Source organism: Eretmochelys imbricata, chromosome 4 (assembly GCF_965152235.1).
Source record: "Eretmochelys imbricata isolate rEreImb1 chromosome 4, rEreImb1.hap1, whole genome shotgun sequence".
NCBI classification, from domain to species: domain Eukaryota; kingdom Metazoa; phylum Chordata; order Testudines; family Cheloniidae; genus Eretmochelys; species Eretmochelys imbricata.
In genome coordinates, this window is record NC_135575.1 from 12154728 (window position 1) to 12180646 (window position 25919).

At 38.8% G+C, this 25919-nt stretch overlaps 1 protein-coding gene across 2 annotated transcripts in view; it reads right to left on the reverse strand.

Moving 5' to 3' along the window:
* CENPC (centromere protein C) overlaps positions 1-25919 on the reverse strand; it is a 72055-nt gene that overhangs the window by 34651 nt on the left and 11485 nt on the right. For both annotated transcript variants that reach the window (XM_077814833.1, XM_077814834.1), the window contains 9 exons: positions 24076-24166; positions 23684-23966; positions 23049-23252; positions 14913-15322; positions 12281-13166; positions 10385-10423; positions 8127-8209; positions 7687-7755; positions 5495-5599 (listed from right to left, as the gene is read on the reverse strand). In XM_077814833.1, the coding sequence (XP_077670959.1) occupies positions 5495-5599; positions 7687-7755; positions 8127-8209; positions 10385-10423; positions 12281-13166; positions 14913-15322; positions 23049-23252; positions 23684-23966; positions 24076-24166 (2170 nt within the window). The remainder of the gene's footprint in view (positions 1-5494; positions 5600-7686; positions 7756-8126; positions 8210-10384; positions 10424-12280; positions 13167-14912; positions 15323-23048; positions 23253-23683; positions 23967-24075; positions 24167-25919) is intronic.

Below are 25919 nucleotides of genomic sequence, written 5' to 3' on the forward strand. Positions count from 1 at the left end.
GAAACACTGGCAAAGTCCGTGAGATTGTCCCCTAGGTCTACAGCAAAGCAAATGGAACAAGTCTAAGCCCAGACAGTGGAGAGACCAGTCTTCCCGCAATGAAACTGAAGACACCAGAAACAATGCCTGAATATGGTCAGGAGAGTTTGGACAAGTAACATCTTGGGGGGAGACTATTAAAATTCAAGAACCAATGGCCTCTCTGCGCATCAGACAGACGGGTCCTGGATGTGGTTTGAGAAGAGTACATCATAGAATTCTCAAAGATCCTGAATGATCTATTTCCTTCCTTCTCCAGTATCCTCAAATTCACAAAAAAAGACAAATATGTTGAAGACCATAGATCATCTTTTGCAAATCAGAGATTGTTCCAGCCACTACTTAATCTTGTTTCTGGTACCCAAAAGATCCAGGGAGGACTGACTTGTCTTGGACTTAAACCACCTGAACAAGTTCATAAGGAGAATCAAATAAAAGATGCAGACCTTGAAGTCCATAGTGGTGCAATCTGCCGAGGGGACTATCTTGTGCCAATCAAATTGAAATAAACCTATTTTCATGTTCCAATTCATCAAATGCAGAGGAGATTTCTGCAATTCACTCAAGGGACCCATCACTTTCAATACAAACCACTGCCTTTCAGACGGTCATCCACGCCTTCAGTGTTCACAAAAGTCCTTGCTGTTCTGTGGCTTTTCTCAGACAGAAAGGGATATAGGTATACTGTTTCCTGGACAACATTCATCAGAGCCCGTCCAAGGAGGGGTCCACTCAAGCAACTGAGTCAACAACCCAAATGTTGCAACAGCACATATTTATAGTAAATTTCAAAAAAGAGTCGTATCTTGGAGTGTAGATGAAGAAAGAGGTACACACAAAATCTTTCAGTCAGCTGAAAGAGGAACAAGATCAGATCAGCAATTACCCTCCTGAGAATGTGAGTAGGCACCCTCCTGAACTTTCTAGGGATGACTGTATCCTGCACAGGAATAATGCCCTAGGCAAAAAATGCATGAGGACCCTGTAGAATTTTCTGCTGTCCCTTCCCTGAAATTTTCTGATTTTCCCATCTCAAAAAGTAAACATTCCATCACTTGTGTTGAAATTCCTGCATTGGTGGATGAGTCCAGAGATGTTCCAGGGAGGGTTGGTCATGGCAGAGCCAGAGAGGTCTGTCATAACAAGAGACACACCAGTCTTGAAGGATGTGGCATGTCCTCTAAGTCAGTGGCTCAAAAGACACTTTCCTTGAAACAAAAAAACAACAAATTTTCTACAGCTTAGAGCATTAAGTATGCTCTTTGACAACTGGCCCCAGTGTTGCCAAACAGTCATATTCTGGTAACGACACAACCAAGAGGGAAGTACGAGGTCAAGGGATTTACAAAAGGAAGTTGCATCACTAATGCAGTGGGTGGAAACCCATCTATTGTCTAACAGGGCCTTGCATATCAAAGGAACCACCAATATGAAGGTCAGCTGTCTGAAGAGAAGAAAAATTGATCAAGCAGAATAGTCTTCACTACAAGTCCTTCCAACTGATCATCAAAAATTTTGGGGTTCTGAAATGGATCTTTTTGCATTCAAGGCAAACTGGAAGGTTCACAATACTTTACAAGAAAAAGAAAGCCAGGAGCTCTAGGCATTAATTAGGTAAAAGTTAAAAAAATTAAAGTTTTTAATTTAACTTTTGTCCAATTAATGTTACTGCAGCATTCAGAGTATTTCCCGTACTTAACGTAGGGAACACCATAAATACTGTGTTGATGTTAATTTTCTTGCAATTAGTAATTGTAAAGATTGCTTTAATTAATATATATATAATGTAAAAAAATAATTACAAAATTACTGGACAAGAGGAACTAAAGAGATGTAATATTTAGATGTTAGTATCCATTTTTCTAATTCTCGCTTAAAATATACTTCATTCTAATTAATTCACACGTATTAAAAAAAGGCTAAAAGCTGGTAAACAAAACATAATAGAGGGCAAAATCACACACATCCAATGCATAAAAGAAATCTGGCCAGTACCGATGGTGAAAGAGACTCTCTTTTGACATGAGTTTGCAACTTCATACAAAAAGGTCAGTGCAATTTTGGCCAGCACGTACAAGGGTATTTTATCATACACTGCTAACAAATATTTTCTACCTTTTTCTATCAGGAACCTCACCTACAGATCTGAGCATCACATCACATTACCAGAAAGATAGACAAACTGAAGGTAGTTTGGACCAAAAAAAAAAAAAACCACTCTCTAATAAGTTCTTGGAATGTACTGGGGGACAACTTGTTTCAGAAGGTGAAGGAGTTAATCAGGAAACAATCATTTTAGAGTTAATTCTAACAGGGATTAATTGGTTCTGATCTGATGATAGAAAGCAACCTGGGTGAAAGCAATCATAAAATGATAGACAGATTTCATGATTCTAAGGAAAGGAAGGAGAGAGAGCAGCAGAATAAGGACAATGGACTTCAAAAAGGCAGACTTTTACAAACTCAGAACTGGTAGGCAAGGTCCCATGCAGGGATAAAATCAGAAAGACTAAAGCACAAAACAAGTTACACCTAATAAGAGACACAAACGGCAATATTAAGAGGTTCTATAAATACATTAGGTGCAAGAGAAAGATGAAGGAAAGCATAGGTCGTCTACTTAGCAGGGAAGGAGAGCTAATGATGGATGACACCAAGAAGGCTGAAGTGTTTAGTGCTGATTTTGCTTCAGTATTCACTTAAAAGTTTGTGACCAGATGTTTAACACAATTAATATTATCTAGGGAGAAGGAAGAAAGTCAAAATAGGAAAAAGACAGGTGAAAGAATATTTAGATAAGTTAGATGTATTCACGTCAGCAGGGCCTGATGAAGTTCACCCTAGGATACTTAAGTAACTAGCTTACGCAATCTTGGAACATTTAACAATTATCTTTGACAACTTATGGAGAATGGGTGAGGTCCCATCGGATTGGAGAAGGGAAAACATAGTACCTATCTTTAAAAAGAGAAACAAAGAGGACCTGGGGAATTATAGACCAGTCAGCCTAACTTTGATACCTGGAAAAATAATGGAAAAAATTATTAATCAATTTGTAAGCACCTAAAGAATAATAGGGTCGTAAGTAATACACAACATGGATTTATCAAGAAAAAATCATGCCAAACCAAACTAGTTTCCTTCTTGGACATTGTTACTGGCCAACCAGATGGGGGAGAAGCAGCAGATTTGATATATCTTGATTTTACTAAGGCTTTACCTCGCAGGGGTGCATATCCATGGTCTCTTGAGACTGAAGGATGCCTACCGAAGTAAGGCTTTTGACACAGTCCCTCATGACATTCTCATAAGCAAACTAGGGAAATGTGGTCAGATGATTTACTATAAGGTGGTGCACAACTGATTGAAAGACCATAGTCAAAGAGTAGTTATCAACGGTTCTCTGTCTAACTGGGAGGATGTATCGAGTAGAGGTCCCACAGTGGTCTGTTTTGGGTCTGGTACTATCCATCATTTTTATGAATTACTTGGATAATAAAGTGGAGACTATGCTTATTAAATTTGCAAATGCCATCAAGCTAGGACAGGTTGCAAGTACTTTGGAGGACAGCATTAGAATTCAAAATGATCTTGACAAACAGGAGAAAGGATCTGAAATAAAGAGGATGAAATTCAACAAAGACACATGCCGAACACTACACTTCGGAAGGAAAAAATCAAATCTACAACTACAAAATGGGGAATAAGGCACTGCTGAAAAGGCTCTGGGGGTACAGTGGATCACAAATTGAATATAAGCCAACATTGTGATGCAACTGTAAAAAAAGCAAATATCTTTTGGGTGTTTTAACAGGATTGTCATATGGAGCACACTAGAAGTAACTGTCTCACTCTACTCAGCATTGGTGAGACCTCAGCTGGAGTACTGTGTCCAGTTCTGGACACCCTCAGAAAGATATGGACAAACCTGACAGACTCCAGAGCAAAGCAATAAAAATGATAAAAGTTTTAGAAAGCCTGACCTATGAGGAAACATTAAAAAATTGGGTACATTTAGTCTTGAGAAAAGAAGACTGAGGGGTAACCTTGATAACAGTGTTCAAATACGTTATGGGCTTTTATAAAGGGGAGAGTGATCAATTGTTCTCCAAGTCCACTGAAGGTAGGACAAGAAGTAATCAGCTTAATCAATAGCAAGGGAGATATAGGTTTTCTATTTAGAAAGGTTTTCCCAATATAAGCATAATTAAGTACACTAATAGGCTTCCAAGAGAGGTTATGGAATTCCCATCACTGGAGGTTTTAAGAACAGGTTAGACAAACACCTACCAGGGACTGTCCAGGTAGGTCCTGCTTCAGCCAGGGGGAGGGATAGCTCAGTGGTTTGAGCATTGGCCTGCTAAACCCAGGGTTGTGAGCTCAATCCTTGAGGGGGCCATTTAGGGATCGGGGGGCAAAAATTGGGGATTGGTCCTGCTTTGAGCAGAGGGTTGGACTAGACGACCTCCTGAGGTCCCTTCCAAACCTGATATTCTATGATTCTATGACTGAACCAGATGACTTCTCAAGGTCCCTTACAGTCCTACATTTCTATGATTCGAAAAGCAAGAAAAATAATCAAGCAGCATGGATGACTGATCTATCTAGAAAAACTAAAAACTAAGATATATGGGCCAGACATTCAGAAGAGCTAGCACAGTTTTTCAAAATTCCTTAGAACTCATGCAGGACACCTAAAGCAAGTAGCCAGATTTAAAAAAAACAACCTCAGGATCGAGCAGCTCCCGTTGAGAGCAAATGCAGCTGAGTTCTTTCAAAAATCTGGCCCTACTTCTAGGTATGCAATACTTAAGGAAGGCGCATCAACTATTTAAAAAACAAGGATGGAGAAAATTTCATGCAATCATAGACAATGCGATTAAACTAAGAAAAAATGTAGGCTGACATGCAAGGCAAAAATCCTTGACAGTGAGATGTATTCCATTACTTGCGACATTTAAAATCAGACTGGATAAATTAGAACAATAGACACAGAAAAATAATTCTGCACTGGAAGAAGGACCAGACTCAGCCTAACAGGTGGTTTCCTTCTCTTACCTTCATGATTCTGTATTGTAGAAGAATACAGATTTGGCAAAATCACTTTATTCCCCCCTTTAGGAATATAACATTAACATACTGAAGTACAGAATGAGCAGCTTCACTTTCTGAGGGTGTGTAGCAATCGCTTATAACATTATTTCTAGTTATATATGTTTTAAGGAGAATACTTAATGGCTATGGGGAGCAAATGAGAAAGAAACTGAGGGAAAAACAACTGAGTCAGTTTGAGGCCACAGATGTCACTGATTATTGTTTTGGTTTTTAGTACATAAGTATGGTCTAATGAATATGACTCAAAAGGATTTATTACAAAAAATAAGTCCCGATATATACTCTGATAATGCAGTGAATTAAAATTAAAGACAAGCAGAAATATATTTAGAAACAATACCTGAAGGTCTCATCATATAGTTCACACGCTCCCCTCGCCAATACTCCAAAGGCTTTAGTCGTATTCTTTTTGTCCGACGAACATTGGGTGTTTGGGATGGCATTACTAATGAACAGATTAAAAGAAAAAATAGTTCATATTGGATAAAATAAACCCAGATGTTATCAGTAGAAGTCCAACATGCTCTAATTAGTTAATCTGAATCATTACCCCTGTTGAAGGTCCTAAAGTAAGCTGTCACTTCCCACAGCGTAAGATACCTTACTAATTTTGTAGGGATTTGTTTTCAATTGTGCGTATTTCAATCTGGTGACTGTAGCATAGTCTGAAATTTCACTAGCATGAGAGACTGTTGCTTTACAAAATGTGCACTCTTTTGCAAAATTATTGCATTGTTTAGCTTTCAACCAGGCCTTTTTTAAAAAAAACACAGCCAGCTTTCCGGATAATATTCAAAATGCGGTCTAGTGACAAGCACACCAGGACTGGCAACATTTGAATAGTGTTCAACTACTGCTCTCACCATCAGGAGCTCAGAGATTATGACATTAATTAACACGCAACTATTCATTAGTCAAGTTTTTATCAGAATAGTGTTTAACAGAATACCTGTATAAAACCAATAGCACTATGTATTAGGCTAATACAGAATATTCATCACATCCTTAACACTTAGGCTATAACACATTGGTTTTATGACTGCGCGAGAAAACAAGCGTTGTCAATCATATTTCACATGAGCACGTAGCACTGTAATACACAGATATTTCGCCCTATCTGTCCAACAATAGCCCCCATACTGGGTTTCCATTACGTTTCATTCCATTTATCTCAGCAACCTCCTGAGGCATGTCACAAAATGGGTTCAAATAGTAAGAGCAATGAAGAGGCTATAATACATTAGAAGCAAAAGGAAGACCAAAGACAGAGTAGGTCCATTATTCAATGAGGAAGGAAAGACGACGGAAAATGCAGCAATCGCCAAAGTGTTAAATGCCTTTTTTGTTGCAAAAAGGTAGCAATGATCAGATATGACTAACATAGTGAACATCAGCGTAAATTTGTAGGACCTGAGGCTAAAATAGGGAAAGAACAAGTTAAGACTGACTTAGACAAGTTAGTGTCTTCAAATCAGCAGGGCCTGACAAAAAACATCCTAGAATACTTAAGAAACGGGCTGAAGAGATCTCTGAGCCATTAGCGATTATCTTTGAAAACTCAGACAGGAGAGATCCTACAGAACTGGAAAAGGGTAAATATAGTACCTACCTATAAAAAGAGGAATAAGGACAACTAAGGGAATTATAGACCAGTCAGCTTAATTTTGGTACCCAGAAAGATAATGGAACAAATAAATGAGTTTGTAAGCATCTAGAAGAAACTAAGGAGACAAGTAACAGTCAGTGTGGACTACTATAAACCTTGAACTATACAGGAGGAATAAGAGCTCTCGCTGCATCCGAAAGCACCTCACGGAGCGGAAACATAAGGTATTGGTTAAAAGAAAAGAATAAATGGCCAAGGCTTAATTTAAAGAAAAGAGGGTAAGATCTTTAAAATATACAGAGAAGTTAGAGTTAGACAACACAATTTATAATATTTATAACAAAGTGGCAAATGTTAAATACCAAAATCCACATGTTTAAAATAATTTTTAAGACAAACAAACAGAGTTTTAAACAATGAAATAAAAATGAGAGGGGCAAAATAAGAGAAAAATACTGATAATTAAACAATCAGTAATATTAGCATGGTGAGGCTAAAAAGAAAATTGTTGACTATAACCAAAAAAGAGAAAGCTCAGAATTTATTCAACATATTTTTATATTTAAGGCCAGAGTTTAAATTCATTTTAAAATTAGACACGCGTTAATTCTGTTTTTAAAAGATGGAACTAACAAGTCCTGCCAATCACCATCATGACCACTTCTGCTTATTGCATTCTATTCTCCCACCCTTGGCATGTTTTTCATCTTAATGATATGCTCTTGGGGATTGCACCTTTCTATGTTTGCACAATGGGACCATAATCTGATTGGGATTATCACACTACCATAATATAAAAGAGAAAATTAACATTTTTGTCCCCACAAGTTTTGTGGGTCTTTATTGCACTTAATAATTTATTGCAAAATTGAAAGCCTAGTTGTATTTCATGCACTTACATAAAGGAACTTAAAAAATAACCTTACCTAGTTTATGCTTTAGTGGTGTGTTTGACAAAAATTCACTTGCATCGCCCTTCAAGGCTATAGATTTATCTGAAAAATGCAATATAGATCACCACAACAGGGATTACCATGATCACATGCTATGTTTTTCCACAGGACTCTGGCCTCATTCAACCTCACTACATTTACATATAATTAAAAACCAAAGATATTTCCAAAATGTAGGTAAAACCCAATTTCTGAAGAAAAAAGCAATATATATATAGGTTAGCGCATTCATGGATGATCCCAGTAGACTAAAGAACAGACCTTCAGCCTCTTGGTTCTTTTGAAACCTTTCATGATACTGCATGCAATTTTAAATTACGCTGAGTAGTGTTTTAAATACTTTAAATTAAATTTGCAATATTCTCATGTACATAAAAAAGGAACTCAAAGAAAATGCCACCTTTAAACCTTACCTGAAGAGGAATCCTCCCACTCACATGCAATAGGCTCATCATTTTTTGAAGTAAATTTTACATAACGTTTCAGTACAGGCCCACTTTAAAAAAAAAAAATAGCATCTGTGTGAAAATGTTAATTATGAACAATAAAAACATTACAAAACCAATAGTATCAAATTTCAAAGTTTTTTTTCCATAATGCATTAACAATTTCTCCTTCTAAATATGTCAAATATTTTTCAATGTAATATAAAAACATAACTGAGGGAAGAGAAAAAAAGGCTGTGGAAATGGATGTAGACATTCCATTGTACATTTGCAGCCTAGTATGGGGAAATGGGAACAAAACCACATCCGGTATTTAAAAATTAAATTTGTGACAATATTTGTAGAATTGGAGTGGCAGAACGTCTGTACTTAAGGGACTTGGAAGATAGAGGACATGGTATCTATATATGCCCTGGAACATTGTAAGTAATGCAATGAACTTGGTAGACTGTTTTGCCCAAACAACAGAAATGCTTGACTGACAGACAGCTGGGACAGATTAGAAGCCCAGAGCAGCTGTAAACAGAAAGTTTTGCACTTGCCCACAGGAGACTTCTAACCTAGAAGCAATAGTCTCCACACAACCCTTTCTAGTTAAACAGATGCATAGCCCATTGAAACCACTGAGACACTACTCTGGAGTCTTACGATAGATCCTTGATTTAGGGGAAGAAATTGAAGAGCAGTTGGGTCCATGCTCCCTCTAATATGGGTACAAAACTAGAGAGCAAGCGCAAACTGCCCATCAGACATGCTAGCTACCAGCAGAATGCGTGAGTTTGTGCGCCAGGGAGCACATCATTCAAGCGTGTGGATCCATGTAGACAATTATAGTGAGGAACCAGTTTACTCTAGTAAACAGTTCTATACTTAGCATTTATATGCCCTTTCTATTGGCAGATTTCAAAGCACATTACAAAGGTGTGTAAGTATTGCCCCCATTTTATTGCAAGGAAATGAAGGTACAAAGGTTAAGTGCTGTGTTTAAGGTCAGCAGCAGCTGGGAAAGGGTGGGATAGCCAAGCTTCCATGACCTCTCATTGCCCCCATTTATACCAGAAACAGGGAGACCAATCCAAGTCCCACCACCACATGGCGCCCAGCGGACAGGAGTTGAATCTGGAAATCCCCCAGCTCTTCTGGAAGCCTTAAAGCAGTCAGCTTCTCCCGATGTCAGAGCTGCATTTCTTCAAATCAGCACTTCATTCTTTGACTCCTTCACTTCCTGCAGACAGACTTTCAGTGGCATTTACTCCATCTCCATCACCATACTTCCTCTTCTCCTCCTCCTGACAGATACGAAGAACCTCTCCCCACTCCCTTCTCTATGCCAACACTCTTTGCTCCTCATCATTGTGCCTTCTCAACTTTCCCTCCCTTCCCCATAATGTTCCATAGGTATCTATAAGTGCTTTAAAAAATGTTTTAAAAGGAGTAGGGAGGGGACAGAAAATAGAGACAATGGTTTAGAACTTGGACTAAGTTAAGCCCAGTCCTGAAACTTGATCCTCATTGGCCCAATAGCCTGCCTACACAGAGTCCCAATGAAGTCGAAGGAGTTCTCCACAGATCAAATTCCAACAACAGTGCTTCAGGGAGCAGTCATCATTGATACACTCGTCCTCCCTTCCTGCCTATTGTTGGTTACACTACCTGCATTAGGGCAGTTAGGACTCAACAGTCCGTGCTGAATTATAACCAAAATACTCCACAGCAAGCTGAACATAAAATTTGCAACTCCACCCACTGAACTCTGAGACACTGGTGTGGCAAACCAGAAATTCTGCAGCAGCTTCATTTAAATTAAAATATTGAGTTTCATTGAATTAAGATATTAAAATTAATAATACCATCAGCAGATGAGTTCCTGTATTATTTATTTTTATATTAAATTCCCTGACTGGGGATGTATGCATATATACGATGCCTAGCACAATCCCAGTCTCAGTGGGACTCCTATTACTAATAATAATATACTCCTACATCAATAGTAATGCTACTGATACTACAATTAGTATTACTGATACTACTGTTAATAGCTATTTACCAAGCAAGATTTAAAAATTCCAATCTGATTTGGGATCAAGGCAACAAGTCTCAGGAAAAAAAGCAAAATCCTGGTGATGGCTCATTTATCCTATAGAGAAGGCTTTGCAGCGCTGCTACGGTCTCTTAGTGCTGAGAAATATTAAAATGAAAATTCGACACACAACAGAGGAGATTACCTGCTATGATTCTTGTTTTTCTCAGGCGCAAGAGAGACTCTAGAAGAGATGCAATTGTTAGTAATCTTACTGAAAGTAATTCTTTATAGTAAAGAGGGGCATATGGAAGGAGTTTTAGAAAAGTACTGATACAAAATAAGAGTACAGAAGTTAGTTTGGCAGAAGCAGAGACAGGCTTCGTCAGCTGTAATGACCAATCATAAATCGAGTACTAACTTCACTACAAGTAAATATTGTGCAAAAGTAAATGTTTGTTAAAAGTAATTGATCAAAGTAACAAGTTCCTTTTTTAAAATAATATCAGGAAGTCATAAGATTGCTTTTTCAAGACCAAGGCTAAGGGGAATAGTTTGCAAAAAGAAAAGGAGTACTTGTGGCACCTTAGAGACTAACCAATTTATTTGAGCATGAGCTTTCATGAGCTACAGCTCACTTCATCAGATGCATACCGTGGAAACTGCAGCAGACTTTATATATACACAGAGAATATGAAACAATACCTCCTCCCACCCCACTGTCCTGCTGGTAATAGCTTATCTAAAGGACAGTGGGGTGGGAGGAGGTATTGTTTCATATTCTCTGTGTATATATAAAGTCTGCTGCAGTTTCCACGGTATGTATCTGATGAAGTGAGCTGTAGCTCACGAAAGCTCATGCTCAAATAAATTGGTTAGTCTCTAAGGTGCCACAAGTACTCCTTTTCTTTTTGCGAATACAGACTAACACGGCTGTTACTCTGAAACCTGTCATTAGGGAATAGTTTGGTCACTTCTCTTGATGCTTGTCACTCATATTTTGGACATTATTCTTGGTACTTAGGACTAAGGTGAGTGGTAATTTTTAGACTGTAATAATGACTATTAATGGAATTTACTTTTCATGGTCTCTTCTGTTTACTATATAAATTCACTCACCTTGGAAAATATCAGACTAACCAATTTGATTTGTTTATGAACAGTTTCCACACAGTTTAATTTGTGTCTATGTATTTCTAACATTTCCCTCCCCCATTATCTGGATGTCAGACTCGTAGAATACTACAATTCTGGTTGGCTTAACTATATTATTCAACAAAAAACCCTATGCATAAGCAGTTTCCAAAGAACTATTTCTATCAGTCTTGGGTTTGGAGAATTTGGTATTTTACAGGTCTAGACATTTATATGATAAGAAGAACAGTTACATTAGACAGAATAAAACATTTAGAAATCAAGAAAGAGGACAAACTCTCTTGGATCAGGGCATAAGTCAAACACTAACTAATAGGGTTAGGAGGAAGCACCCCTTTATGAACAGGTTGTTCCATATTTGTTCACTATAGGGTTTCTTTCATCTTAGCACTGGGCACTGTGAGACAGGATACCGGGTTAGATAGGCCCACTGGTCCTATTTGGTATAAGGATTCCTAGATTCCTATGTTTTACAAAAGAATTTTACAAAAAAAAGTGAGGTCCCAACTCAAGCTGATTACCTTTTTAAATTAACAGCCATGAATATAAATTCAAGTCTGAGTTTCCTCTTAAGGCTTTTCAGAAATTTTACTGAATTATTCTATACCTTGTAATAGTAAATATTCTAAATATATACCCCTTCAAAATTGATTTCACAGAAACGACTCGATATAAAATTCCCCCATGTGAACATTTATACTGAATCTGGTACTGTAACATCATAAGAGGACTCTTCACAAGACAGAGCATTAGGTCCCTATTGCAAGAAAACCCTGGATTTATCAGCTCATGTTTAGTAACAGCTTTTTAATAATGTCACTTAATTTACCTGCTTATTACTGACTTAAGGAGTTATAAACTCTATAGTATATTTTAATTGCTTAATAATGTCTCAAACTTGGCAGAAAATGTTCAATCATTTAAAAAAGTACACAAAACCACTTACTGTGATTGGTGGACATTACTCTTTTTTTTATATTTTGTTTTCATAGACGCATTTGACATCTTGTGGTTCTGTTTTGCCATGTCCTGGCCAGAGGAACCCTTGCAATCTGTTGCATTCCAAGGTTCAGCATTTTCAGGGTTTGAATAATCAATCATATTTGTTCTTTGATTAATCTGAGTAGCTGTCCTCCGTAGAGATTTCGCTGATGGTCTTTTCCCCTCAGCGTCTTCTGTATTGCCTATGAAAATCTGTGAAGGTTTTTTAGATTTTGCAGGAGTTTTGATATGTACATTACCAGATGATTCTAGTGAACGTATGACGTTTTTAGGTTTGGGAGATTTACGGGACTTCTGTAATGCAGAAGTCAGTGATTCCTGTTGCAATGAAGGGGCAAACACTTTGTTTGACTTTAATATCTCTCTTTCATCCACCTCCTCTATGGGCTCACTTTCAGAACTCTCCTCTGAGATTTGTACCCTGGATTTTCTACTACTGGATTTAAGGGAAGATTTTCTAAGTTTGTTTCTTCGGTTTTCTACCAGTTTTTTAGATGATGCAACTTTTGAAAGTTTCTGTTTAGCAGTTTGTTTCTTATGGGATGAATGTAGAGCAGTTTTTAAAATGGACTGGGGAGGTTTTGGAAAATTATGATCCTCTTTTGAAGACACAACCTTCTCTTGAGGCTCCTCAGTCATACTACAAGATCCAAAGGAATCTTCATTAGGTATTTCTGTTGGTTTAGGTTGTTCTGTATCAGAAGTATCTGGGTCTGATCTGGAAATTGAAAAAGTGAATTTTTTGGGCTGTATCTGTTTCAGGGCCGTGGACTTTTCCTTGTTTGGGGTTCTTGTGGATCTTTCTCTATCTGTATGTTTTTTACTTTCTTCTGCCAACATACAAAAATGCACACATTAATTTCCTTTTTTAACACCACAGGAATACCTTTATACATAAAACAATATTATATGATTATTAACTGAAATATCATGAACATAAATTTTTCTCTGGTGGGTGATTTTCACTTAAAGTTCTCAAAGCAGCACTATCTAGTGAATACTCTGTGTACAGTGGTAAATATTCAGTGTACAGTAACTCCTCACTTAATGTTCTCCCGCTTAACGTTGTTTCGAAGTTACGTCGCTGCTCCATTAGGGAACATGCTCATTTAAAGTTGTGCAGTGCTCCCTTATAACATCGTTTAGCTGCTTGCTCTGTCCACTGCTTGTAGGATTCTGTGGAAGAGCAGTAACTTTACAAGGGAGCATTACACAAGTTCCTCTTTTCCACCTCCTCCCCCTCCCTCCCAGCACTTCCCCCGCCACCAAACAGTTGTATGGCAGTGCTTAGGACTTTCTGGGGGGGAGGGAGGGAGGAAGTGGGGAAGGGCCATGTCTTCGCTCCTCCCTGTCCCTTCCAGAAAGTCCTAAGAGCTGCCAAACAGCTGTTTGGCGGCAGGGAAGCACTGGGAGGAAGGGGGAGGAGCGGGGACGCGGTGTGCTCCGGGAGAGGAGGTGGAGCGGGGACAGAAAGAGGTGGGCCTGGAGCAGAGCGGGGATGGGAAGAGGCAGGCCTGGAGCATCCCCCGGCAAAGTCGGCGCCTGTTCTTCTGTTGGGAAGCTGTTGCTGCATAAGGTGCTTCTTAGCGTCCTTGCCTGCCTCATTGTCTGCAGCAGGCTGTGCCTTTGTGGGGTAATCCAGGGGCACCTCCCAACCACAGTACAGTACACTACTGTACAGACTTTTGTCTGCCCCCAAAAAATTTCCTTGGAACCTGAGCCCCCACATTTACATTAAATCTTATGGGAAAATTGGATTCGTTAAACAGCATTTCACTTAAAGTTGCATTTTTCAGGAACATAACTATGTTAAGTGAGGAGTTACTGTACCACATTCCGTTCATCTACTGGGTGTTAATCCCTAATCTAGAAAGATTTGAAGCACCTTTTGTTCTCACACAGCTGCTTCCAAGTCAACTTTACACTCTTCCTGTTAAATAGCTCTCCCCTGCATTATTCCTCAAATGCTGATTCCCTGCAGACACACCACATATCTCTAGCTCCTTTCCACAAAGATGGGAGTGGAACACAGGTGGTACCACCTTCCTTGGTCCCCACAACAACAGCAAAGCAAGTAATCACTGCTACCTTCCCTGATATCTCCACATGTGGGCAAGGGGGAAATGAGTCACTGTTGCCTCCCTTACTGCCATATACACACACACACACACCCCCATACTTTCTCAGTTGATCCTTCCATCCCATTCAGGACTCTCCCAACCTGCTTATCAACTGCTGAATAACCAGACACACTCAGGAATAAGGGACAACCAACAAAATATTTTCTTATATTCCCCATTCCCTGATTTAACATCCCCTGTAATCAATCAAAACATCCCCAAGGAGATCAGCTCCCAGGAGGAGTACCACCATTCTAAACCAAAGGAAAACGTCTTTGGTTGTTGACAGATTCAATTAAGAACAGGCAAATCAAGGACAGAAGGATCTCCTATTAATAAGGAATGTGAAAGACTACTAGTTTTCTTTTATCGTAACAATTCAAATTTTCAACATTTGCAAGTATAAAAATCCAAAGAGTCTTTACATCTTGATCTGTTTTTCTAAACATGACTTACCCATGTGAGGGCTGCTTTGCCTTACAGATTTAAGAGCATCTTTCTTTTTGTCAGATAAACCTAGATTTGTATCAGAAGCATTTTGTAACTCGTCTTGTATCCCTTCAGCAACATCACATGTTTTCATTTTCGACTGTTCCATACGAGTCACTTTAACAGGTACTTCATTCTGTGTCTTCCTATCCTTACGTTTCTTGCTTTCTCGTACAACTGCCTTTTTCCTTTTGGAAGGCTGAGATTTTGGCACAGGCTTTGCTAAGGCCTGTTTCTCTATTTTTTTGTTCTTCTGGGGAATTGAAAACCAGGATGTAAAAGAAAAACCATCCGATTCGTCAATTAAAAACTCACACTCATTTTCCATTCCTAAATCTTTTATGGGAGAAGGTGGTGGTGGTATTGAGGCTGAATACCTAAGGATGAAAATACAAAAAAAGGGTTGTTTTTTCATGTAATTTGGTTCAGCAAATTTAGAAACAGTTTTGTAAACAAATGAGATAAAATATTAAAGGAAAGATAAATGCTTAGAATGTTTTGGGTTATTTACCAACTATATAATATCTGGGGGAAAAAAATCACCAGTAATTTGAGCATTGTACTACTATGGACAAAATAACAATCCATATAGCAAAATAATTAAAAATGTAACTTGTTTTTCCTGGAACATTCTTCCATATTTTACACTTGTATGTACAAGATTTTAAGCATCAGTAAACATTTTCGGAAATTGTCTTGTACCAACTGGGACTAATAGGCTTCTGTTTTTCATTCCAACTGAAAGGAAGATGATTTAATTCAATTTGAGCTTTCATCTCTGAGCAGCATTCAAATGCTTCAATTTAAAAACCCTCAGAGTTTAATCCTGCAAATCTAACAGTGACTTCACAACATCTGAGCACGTTACAAGGTACTGCTCAAACGACATTCATTCATCATTCTACCCTGTTTTCTCCCTGCCACTTGACCAAAGGGGGACACAGCCACTTTTTTCCTATCTGTGGCCACCGGTTTGTACCTCATCATTAACTCAGACACTTTGGAGAGCCATAACACTGCTCCCACCTGACCCCCATCCCAGCTAACTTCCTCTCCCATTAAGTTAAACTACCTAGAAAGCAATATTCTACCTCAGGCTAAGTACCATACACCCAACTTCCAGAGAGCTCAGCTCCACCATTGCTCTTAAAAGTCACTCCCACACAGCCTTGTCCCAGCATAAATCCACCTCCACCCCACTCAGACACTACTGTTTTTGTATTTAATCCACAAAAAACTAGGAGTGATGCACTACTTTGGCACATACAAGCAAGAACAATAAATGTCAAATCATAAAGCTACAAAATTGGTTAGGTTGGTTGGTTAGTTCTAATGCTATCACTTGGACAGCACAGAGGCCACTGAATGCGTTGTGCACCTCTATGATATCCTAACCTGAGCCAAATCTGGCATGTTACCATGTAAGATGCCAATGAGGAACAGTCTGTTGACACTCACCAGCCATCATGTTCTAGGTTTTCCCGGGCGTCTTTTCATCCCAGCTTTCATTGGGACAAAGTTGAAGATTATTCTCAGGGAAGTCAGTAGGCAGATAACAGTTCAACAGATTCAGAGCAGATAACAATACTACCTTAAAGAGCACTGGGCAACTGTTTGAGTGAGCGGAACCTGTTTAGTTAGAAAATGGATCTCTTCATTCGACTTGAATTCATACCCTTTGATGTTTTCGATCGTTCGGAGATGCTACATCTGAACTGTGTCCAACTTCTTTTCAATCTTGACAGGGAAGGACCATATTTCAGTAAGACAGGTCAGAATACGGACCACCAGCTTCGCCTCTCTACTTAAAAACACTATTCAGTTTGCAAAAGACATTCTTGATAAGGTGCCCCTTACTAACAATACTTTTGCAGTGCAGGTTTCAACTTTTCTTGATACCACTCATGTTATCAGCAACAGAGCTGAGGTAGGTGAAATCACAGACTATATCAACTGGGTGTTCACCCACCAAGATGCTGGAGCCCGCAGTGTGTTTGAAATTGCTGACTGCTAGAATCTTGGTTTTACCGCCAACTAATTTTCAGGCTGACATTTGCCACTGAGCTTTCCAAGGCTTTAAGTGCCTCAACTAGCTTGTCCATTGATTTGATGACTAGTGCTATGTCGTTGACAAAAATCAAGGTCAGTGAGATTCTTGTCATCAAAGCATATGCCTAAAATGCATTTACTTAGTTTCTGGTCAAGCACAGAGCCTGTAACGGCACTGGAGAGTTCTGGGCAGCAATGTATCCCTGTCAAATACCTGACCTAATGCAAAAGATGGTTTTTTTCCTCATTTACAAGAATGCAGCTTGAGGAGTCATCATCTAGCAGATGGAACATTCTACAGAGCTTTTAAGAAAGGACTGCAAGTTTTCAAGTTCAGCCAAAGCAATACTTTGTCAACAGAGTCCAAGGTGACTAATATCCACAAACACAGTGTGAATGAGGCACCTGAATTCTCATATCTTCACAATAAGATGGCACAGCATGAAGATTTGCTCCATCATGAAACTGCCAGGACTAAAGAAACAAAACAGAAACAAAATTTTTCCCCAGGACAGACAGAAGAGTAATGCCACAATAGTTACAATAGTCTCATTTGCTGCTTTTACATTTCCAAAGCAGTAAAATAATGCCTTTTTGCCGGTCGGATGGGACAGACTCTGTTCTCCAGATGATACTGAACAGTGTTTGAAGCCAGGACATTTTTAACAGTTCTGCAGGAATTCCAGGTCTCTGCCACCTTATTTCTCCTTAACCTTCTTTACATCTCTTTGGATTTCATTATTAGTGAATTTGCTAGGATCAAATTGTGCAGAATGCGTCAACTGAGCAGCAGCCTTCATGTCATTTTAATAGGCAGCAGGTTTTTTAAAATAAAGTATTTCTTCACATAACACACAGTCAACTTGTGGAACTCCTTGCCAGAGGATGTTGTGAAGGCCAAGATTATAATATGGCTCAAAAAAGAACTAGGTAAGTTCATGGAGGATAGGTCCATCAATGACTATGAGCAAGGATGGCACAAATCCAAAACCATGCTCTGAAGTGTCCCTAATCTCTGTTTGCCAGAAGCTGGGAATGGGCAACAGAGGATGAATCACTTGATGATTACCTGTTCTGTTCATTCCCTCTGAAGCACCTGGCATTGGCTACTGTCGGAAGACAGGATTCGGGGCTGGATGGACCATTGGTCTGATCCAGTATGGCCGTTCTTATGTTCTTCCGTCAGGGTCCAAAGAAATTGTGGGCGCATTTAGCAGCTAGCTGAAATGTCACGCACTCTGCCTCTGTACTGATTAGCTGACAAGACCTGGAGTTGACCTCACTAAGTGAATGACCCTTTTTGTCAGCGAGGTCACTCAAGCATTTAAACACAGAGACAATGTTGCTCCTGGTAGCTTTCTCCAGTGCGATGGCTTTGGCTTCCATAAAAGTTTTGCAGTTAGCATGTATTGCTTTTTTTTTTTTTTTTAAACAAGTGCCACTTCACTTACAATACATAACCACATCATCTCTCAAATGACCCGTGTGACACTGGTCAATGATGGTGTGACGTTATTGACATAATCTGGGACCATACAGATCACTGTTGAAACCAAGGTCCTGTAGCAGCACCAAGTCTTCTATAAAGTGGGTCAAATAAGGTGTCTAAGACAAGATTACGGTTTGCTGGTTATGATTATACTGTCTATGTGTGTGTATCATTTTTGTCTTTAAAGTTATGAATATTGGCTCTATACTGTCTGTATTTCAAACTTATGCTGTGCTTCTGGGTGACACCCCAGACAAGTTGGTGTCAGCTCTGCCTAGCCTGCGTGATGGCCCATTAAGGACCATCAGCTATACAACGGACCCATTCAGAGAAGGCAGATACACCTTGCGACTCAGCAAAGTATGCAGGGACTTCCCCATGTGACTCCAAACTTCATTTTGCTGTACTTTCCACAGTAAGAACAAAGAGGTGTTCTTACACCTGGAAAAGACTATAAAAGGCTGATGCCTCATCTCCATCTCGTCTTCAATCCTGCTTCTTGCCTGTGGAAGGACTTTGCTACAACTGGAAACTCTAAATAAAGGACTGATGACCCATCCCAGCAGTGGATGTACTCCAGAGACTTGATTTGAACCTGCAGTTTATTCCATCACTGCTACAAGCCTGAACCAAGACCTTTGCCATTATTGTAAGTAATTGATTCCATTTAACCAATTCTAGCTCTCATCTATATCTTTTTCCTTTTATGAATAAACCTTCAGATTTTGATTCTAAAGGATTGGCAACAGCGTGATTTGTGGGTAAAATCTGATTTGTATATTGACCTGGGTCTGGGGGCTTGGTCCTTTGGGATCAAGAGAAACTTTTTCTTTTACTGGGATATTGGTTTTCATAACCATTTGTCCCCATAATGAGTGGCACTGGTGGTGATACTGGGAAACTGGAGTATCTAGGGGAATTGCTGGTGTGACTTGTGGTTAGCCAGTGGGGTAAAACCAAAGTCTTCTCTGTCTGGCTGGTTTGGTTTGCCTTGGTGTACACAGAAACCCCATCCTTGGGCTGAAACTGCCCTGCTTTAAGCAATTTGTCCTGAACTGGCACACTCAGTAGGGTCCCACCAGAAACAGCATCGTTACAGATGGTTAAAGTATTAACAGACCTAGGGCTTGCTGGCTCTTTTTCTGAGACCAATGACAGTCACAGTGACATCAATTCAGCATCAGTATTCTCTGCCAGAGTCTCAAACCTGTTCAAGATTTCAACTGCACAGCAGTTTCAAATGCTACCGCTTTTTATGTTAGATAACTCAAATTTTGGTAACCCAAGAATCATAGATGGAAATAAATGTACAAAACAATTACTAAAATCAAGTATCAGAGGGGTAGCCGTGTTAGTCTGGATCGGTAAAAGCAGCAAAGAGTCCTGTGGCACCTTATAGACTAACAGATGTATTGGAGCATAAGCTTTCGTGGGTGAATACCCACTTCGTCGCATGCATGTAGTGGAAATTTCCAGAGGCAGGTATAAATATGCAAGCAAGAATTAGACTAGGGATAACGAGGTTAGTTCAATCAGGGAGAATGAGGCCCTTTTCTAGCAGTTGAGGTGTGAACACCAAGGAAGGAGAAACTCCTTTTGTCGTTGTCAGCAGTTTCTTGTTGAAGTCTGGTCCTGAAGTTATTTTGCTGCAGGATGGCTACCTTTAAATCTGCTATTGTGTGTCCAGGGAGGGTGAAGTCTTCTCCTACAGGTTTTTGTATATTGCCATTCCTAATATCTGATTTGTGTCCATTTATCCTTTTACGTAGGGACTGTCCAGTTTGGCCAAGGTACATAGCAGAGGGGCATCGCTGGCACACGATGGCGTAGATTACATTGGTGGACGTGCATGTGAATGAACCAGTGATGGAGTGGTTGATCTGGTTAGGTCCTGTGATGGTGTTATTGGTGTAGATATGTGCACAGAGTTGGCATCGAGGTTTGTTGCATGGATTGGTTCCTGAGCTAGAGTTACTATGGTGTGGTGTGTAGTTGCTGGTGAGAATATAATTCAGGTTGGCAGGCTGTCTGTGGGCTAAGACTGGCCTGCCTCCCAAGGCCTGTGAAAGTGATGGATCGTTGCCCAGGTTTCCTTCCCATGGGTCCAGCTAATGAAGATGTCATCAATGTAGCATAGGTAGAGAAGGGGTGTAAAGTGGACAAGAGCTGTGGAAGCATTGTTCCAGGTCAGCCATAAAAATGTTGGCATATTGTGGGCCATGCGGGTGCCCATAGCGGTGCCACTGGTCTGGAAGTATATATTGTCACCAAATTTGAAATAATTGTGTGAGGATAAAGTCACAGAGCTCAGTAACCAGTTGTGCTGTGGCATCATCAGGGATACTGTTCCTGACAGCTTGTATTCCATCTGTGTGTGGGATGTTTGTGTACAGAGCCTCTACATCCATAGTGGCTAGGATGGTGTTTTCTGGAAGATCACCAATGCATTGTAGTTTTCTCAGGAAATCAGTGGTGTCACGGAGATAGCTTTGGAAGTGCTGGTGGTGTAGGGTCTGAGTAGAGAGTCCACATATCCGGACAGTCCTTCAGTGAGAGTGCTAATGCCCGAGATGATGGAGCATCCAGGATTTCCGGGTTTGTGGATCTTGGGCAGTAGACAGAATAACCCCGGTCGGGGCTCTAAGGGTATGTTGGTTTGTTCCTGTGTTAGTGTAGGAAGTGTCCTGAGTAGATGGTGCAGTTTCTTAGTGTATTCCTCAGTGGGATTTGAGGAAAGTGGTCTGTAGAATTTGGTATTGGAGAGTTGTCTGACAGCCTCCTTTTGGTAGTCAGACCTCTTCATGATGACAACAGCACCTCCTTTATCAGCCTCTTTGATTATAAAGTCAGGGTTGTTTCTGAGGCTGTGGATGGCATTGCGTTCTGCACGACTTAGGTTATGAGGCAAGTGAGGTTGTTTTTCCACAATTTCTGCCTGTGCACACCGGCGGAAGCATTCTATGTCATTTCAACCCTCAGGAGGAGTCTATGTGTAATGTCAGAATTACGACTTAGATTCATAGCTTCGGAGGCCAAAAAGGACAACTTTGATTTAGTTTGGGAGCTCATGTTCAGCTGATTAGCTATCATTACCGCCAAATCTTTTCCAGAATCACTGATGAATGATGAACAGAGTCCTACATCCTGTAAGTATGGCCTACATAAGTTCTTTGTTCCTAAATGTACATATTTACATTTAGCCACATCAAAACACATATTGTTTGCTTGCACCCTGCTTACGAACAGATCTGGATTGCTCTCTCTCAAAGACCTGTCCTCTTCATTATTTATCACTCCCCCAATTTGTCATCTCAAACTTTATCAGTAATGATTTTATGTTTTCTCCAGGTCATTAATAAAGATGTAAAACAACATAAGACTAAAGATGGAAACACACCTGTTCAGTGATGATTCCCTATTTACAAATACATTTTGTGACCTATCAGCTAGATACCTTTTAATACATTTAATGGGTGCCATGTTAATTTTATATTGTCCTAGTTTTTTTAATCAAAGTGCCATGCGGTACTAAATCAAACACTTCACTGAAGTCCAAGTATATTACATCAATACCATTACCTTTATCAACGAAACTTGTAATCTCATGAAAAAAGATATCAAGTTAGTTTGATGAGATCTATTTTCCATAAGCACATGTTGATTGGAATTAATTACATTACCCTCCTTTTACTCTTTATTAATCAAGTCCTGTATCAGCTGCTCCATTATCTTTCCCAGGATCAATGGCAGACTGACAGATCTATCATAACCCAGGTCATCCTATTTGCCCTTTTTTAAATGTTGGCACAGCAATAGCTTTCTTCCAGTCTTCTGGAACTTGACAGTGCTCCAAGAATTACTGAAAAATCAGCATTAATGGTCCAGTAATCCCCTCAGTCAGCTTTTAAAACTCTTGGATGAAAGTTATCTGGACCTGCTGATTTAAAAATGCGCCTAACTTTAGTAGCTGCTGTTTAACATTCTTCTGAGATACTAATGGAATGGAAAGAGTGTTATTTATGGAGAGCAACTGCTTTTTCCCAAATACAGCACAGAAATATTTAACACTTCTGCCTTTTTTGCATTACTGTTGATAATTCTACCATTTCCATCTAGTAATGGACCAATACCATTGTTAGGACTCTTTGTTCCCAATATACTTAAACTCCTTCTTATTGTCCCTAACTCCACTGACCATAGATTTCTGCTTTGTGGCCCTTTGCTCCCCTTATCAATTTTATACCATTCCTACCTTCTGATTTATATTCACTACTATCAACTTCCCCTTCCTTCCATTTGTTATATATCACACTTTTTATAGCTGCCTTCACTTCCCCTCTAAATGTTGTCCATTTTTAAACCACTATGGCCTTTTTCCTCAATTGTGGCTTTTTGGGCACTTTAAAAACACTAACTGCCATTATTTCCAATGATCATTTTTCTGATTATTTTTAGTAATCAGATGGACTGCTCTAATACATCATTCAGTATTAGATAAATTTGTTGCTACAATATTTGAGATTGTGTTAATTACTTGCTAACAATTAAGTTTTACTTCAATGCACCTTTTTTCAACAGTTCCTGTTGTCACAGCCCCTAAGAATGCTGAAGAAAGCGACTTCTTTTCCTGTTCAGAAGGTCCAGTAACACATTCTGCTCTTTCCACTGGAACTATCTGCTCTTCTGTCCTTGCCTGAGGACCTTCTGACCTTCGAACTTCTGTCTGTCTCCTCATCACTGCTAGAGTTGCTTTTTCATCAAGACTTAATCTATATGTAAAAAAAATAGTATTTAGATCTGATACGGTTAATCTCTAAATGTACTTTAAGTTTCTTCCTAGATCCTCCTCAGTTTACATGATGTTTCTTTAAAAAGTTATGAAAATATATTGTGCTAAGAGCAAACATTCTGTCAAGCAACTTAAAATATAGTTTTGCAGGTGACTATTTTAGCAGCTCTACATTTCTATTTCTGTGACACTGTGATGTAGAGTCTAACATTAACTTCTTCTACCATGTCTGATAACTTGAAGTGGGTTTGCAAAAACAAATTTGGAAGGAACCAGGGCTATCCAATACTCACACAAGTCTCATTTGAATCACTACCTCTTGACTTAAATTTTACTGTGAGCACTGAAGATTGCTATACAGTAGAATTTTCAAACATTTCTTCTGTAGATTTAGCAAACGAAGCAACTTACAGGTGTACAGATGTTTCTGCTTCCTCAACAAGAAGAACAGGTGATCCAATGACCTCATAATTATCCTCATCAGTATCAAAGATGCCAGCAGGGCTTTGGCTTGATCTTTCAACATCTTTTAATATACTACTTGCTTTCTTGTTAGAACCAACAGGATTACCGGCATCAAAAAGATCATCTTCACTTGAGCTTGTATCTTCTTTTAATACACACCCCTCTTTTTTGTTAGAGCCAACTATGTTCTCAAGTGCTATAGCTTTCTGATGTTCTTCAGCTGACTGTCCTGTTATAGATATTAAACAGCATTAGTGTTTTCACCTCAAAAAACAGTATAGAAATTCCAAGAAATAATTACCCCCAAAATTTAACAATTAAATGATAGCAGCACCAACCTGAACAGCTGATTGATTTTACTGGTGATGCATCTACAGAAGATGTAGACTTAAACGTCTTCTTCACAGAGTTAAATAAACCTGAATTTAACTGTAATGTTTGACAGTGAACAGCAGGAGAGGTAGAAAAGAAAAAAGTTTGTTATGATACAGCAACAGTAAAAATATTAACAAATATAAATCCTCACATTACATACCTATTTTCTGATCATAATCTTATTTAAAATCATTTAAAAGCAGATTCTCATCACAATTTAATACTTACATCTCCAGTCCTTTAAAAATGCCAGTAAAATGATAAAACATTCAAGTAATTAAACCACTTCAAGCCTCTCACCACGGTTCAATTCTTAGTTCTATAAGATGCTGAGCAAGTTATTTATCCTCTGCATGCATGTAGGCCAATGTAAGTAATGGATTTAAATCACTTTTTTAAAAAAATCACTCACATGAATCACATTTAGGCTTTGTAAAAACTAATTTGAAAATCTGTGCTATTGAAACTTTAGTTTAATATTATAATATTAATAATAAACTAAATTATAAATGCTGAGGAAGAGAGGTGTTAATACCACTGCGGATGGAGAATCTTTTGATTTTTACAAAACTGCTATAACCAATTCAAAATACTGAAAATTAAGGCCCTGACCCTGCAAATTCTTAAGCAGGTTTGTAACTTTACTTGAATCATTCCATTGACTTCAGTGGAACTAATCAGGTGTGCAAAATTAGACAATATGCATAAATGATTGCAAAATCAGAAATTAAAATTAGATTGTTTTTAATAAAAAAATTAAGTGCCATAAAATCTTTGTTGGTTTAAAACAAAACTGCTTCACAATGAAAATACAATACATTAAATAAATTTCAATACATTAACAAAGTTATTGTGAACTTTTTAAAATATAGGCCAAAATTTTTAAAAATTGGAGTCTAAAGTTAAGTTCCTAACGGTGGGATTTTCAAAAGCACCTGGGTACCTTAAAAGCAAAAGTCCCAATGACTTCAAAATACAAATCATGATGGACTGTTACTGCCTGGTCAAAGCATTTCAGTTTTATTGATTTGTGGAAGTTAAATGTATCAGAAGGTGTTATTGGGTGCAAATATAGCACGGGCTATTCGCTTATCAATTTTTTTCTTGAGTTTGTATTATTCTCACAGTCAAAATGTTAAGTGGAGCTGACTTGTCTTTTTCTGCATAGATAAGCTTGTTAAGTATGAAATTTCTTAGTACAAAAAAAAACCTGTATAAAATTTGAAACTCCCCTAAGGAGCAAGAAGCTAATTAAAGTGTAACATCTACTTTAGTAATTTAGTAAGACTATAAAAAGGGAAGTGCTAACATATAAATAAAATGTCTTAAATTTGAAAAAAATGTAATTAAAGATCATGATTTAAACAAAACTTTATTACTGATTTTTTTTAAAGTCATGATTACCACCAACCCTGCTATGCACCCCAGGTCTTCAGGAGTAAAATAAGGGATACCTCCTGTCACGGTTCCTTCCCCACTCTGAACTCTGGGGTACAGATGTGGGGACCCGCATGAAAGACCCCCTAAGCTTATTTCTACTAGCTTAGGTCAAAAACTTCCCCAAGGCACAAAATCTTTGCCCTTGGACTAGGGTATGCTGCCACCACCAAGCGCTTTAACAAAGAACCAGGGAAAAGGACCACTTGGAGTTCCTGTTCCCCCAGCTATCCCCAACCCAGCCCTTACACCCCCTTTCCTGGGGAGGCTTGAGAATCAACAAGTTGAGCACAGACCAGCTTGGGTTTCTTAGGACCCTAAAAACCCAATCAGATTCTTAAAAAAACAGAACTTTATTAGAAGAACAAAA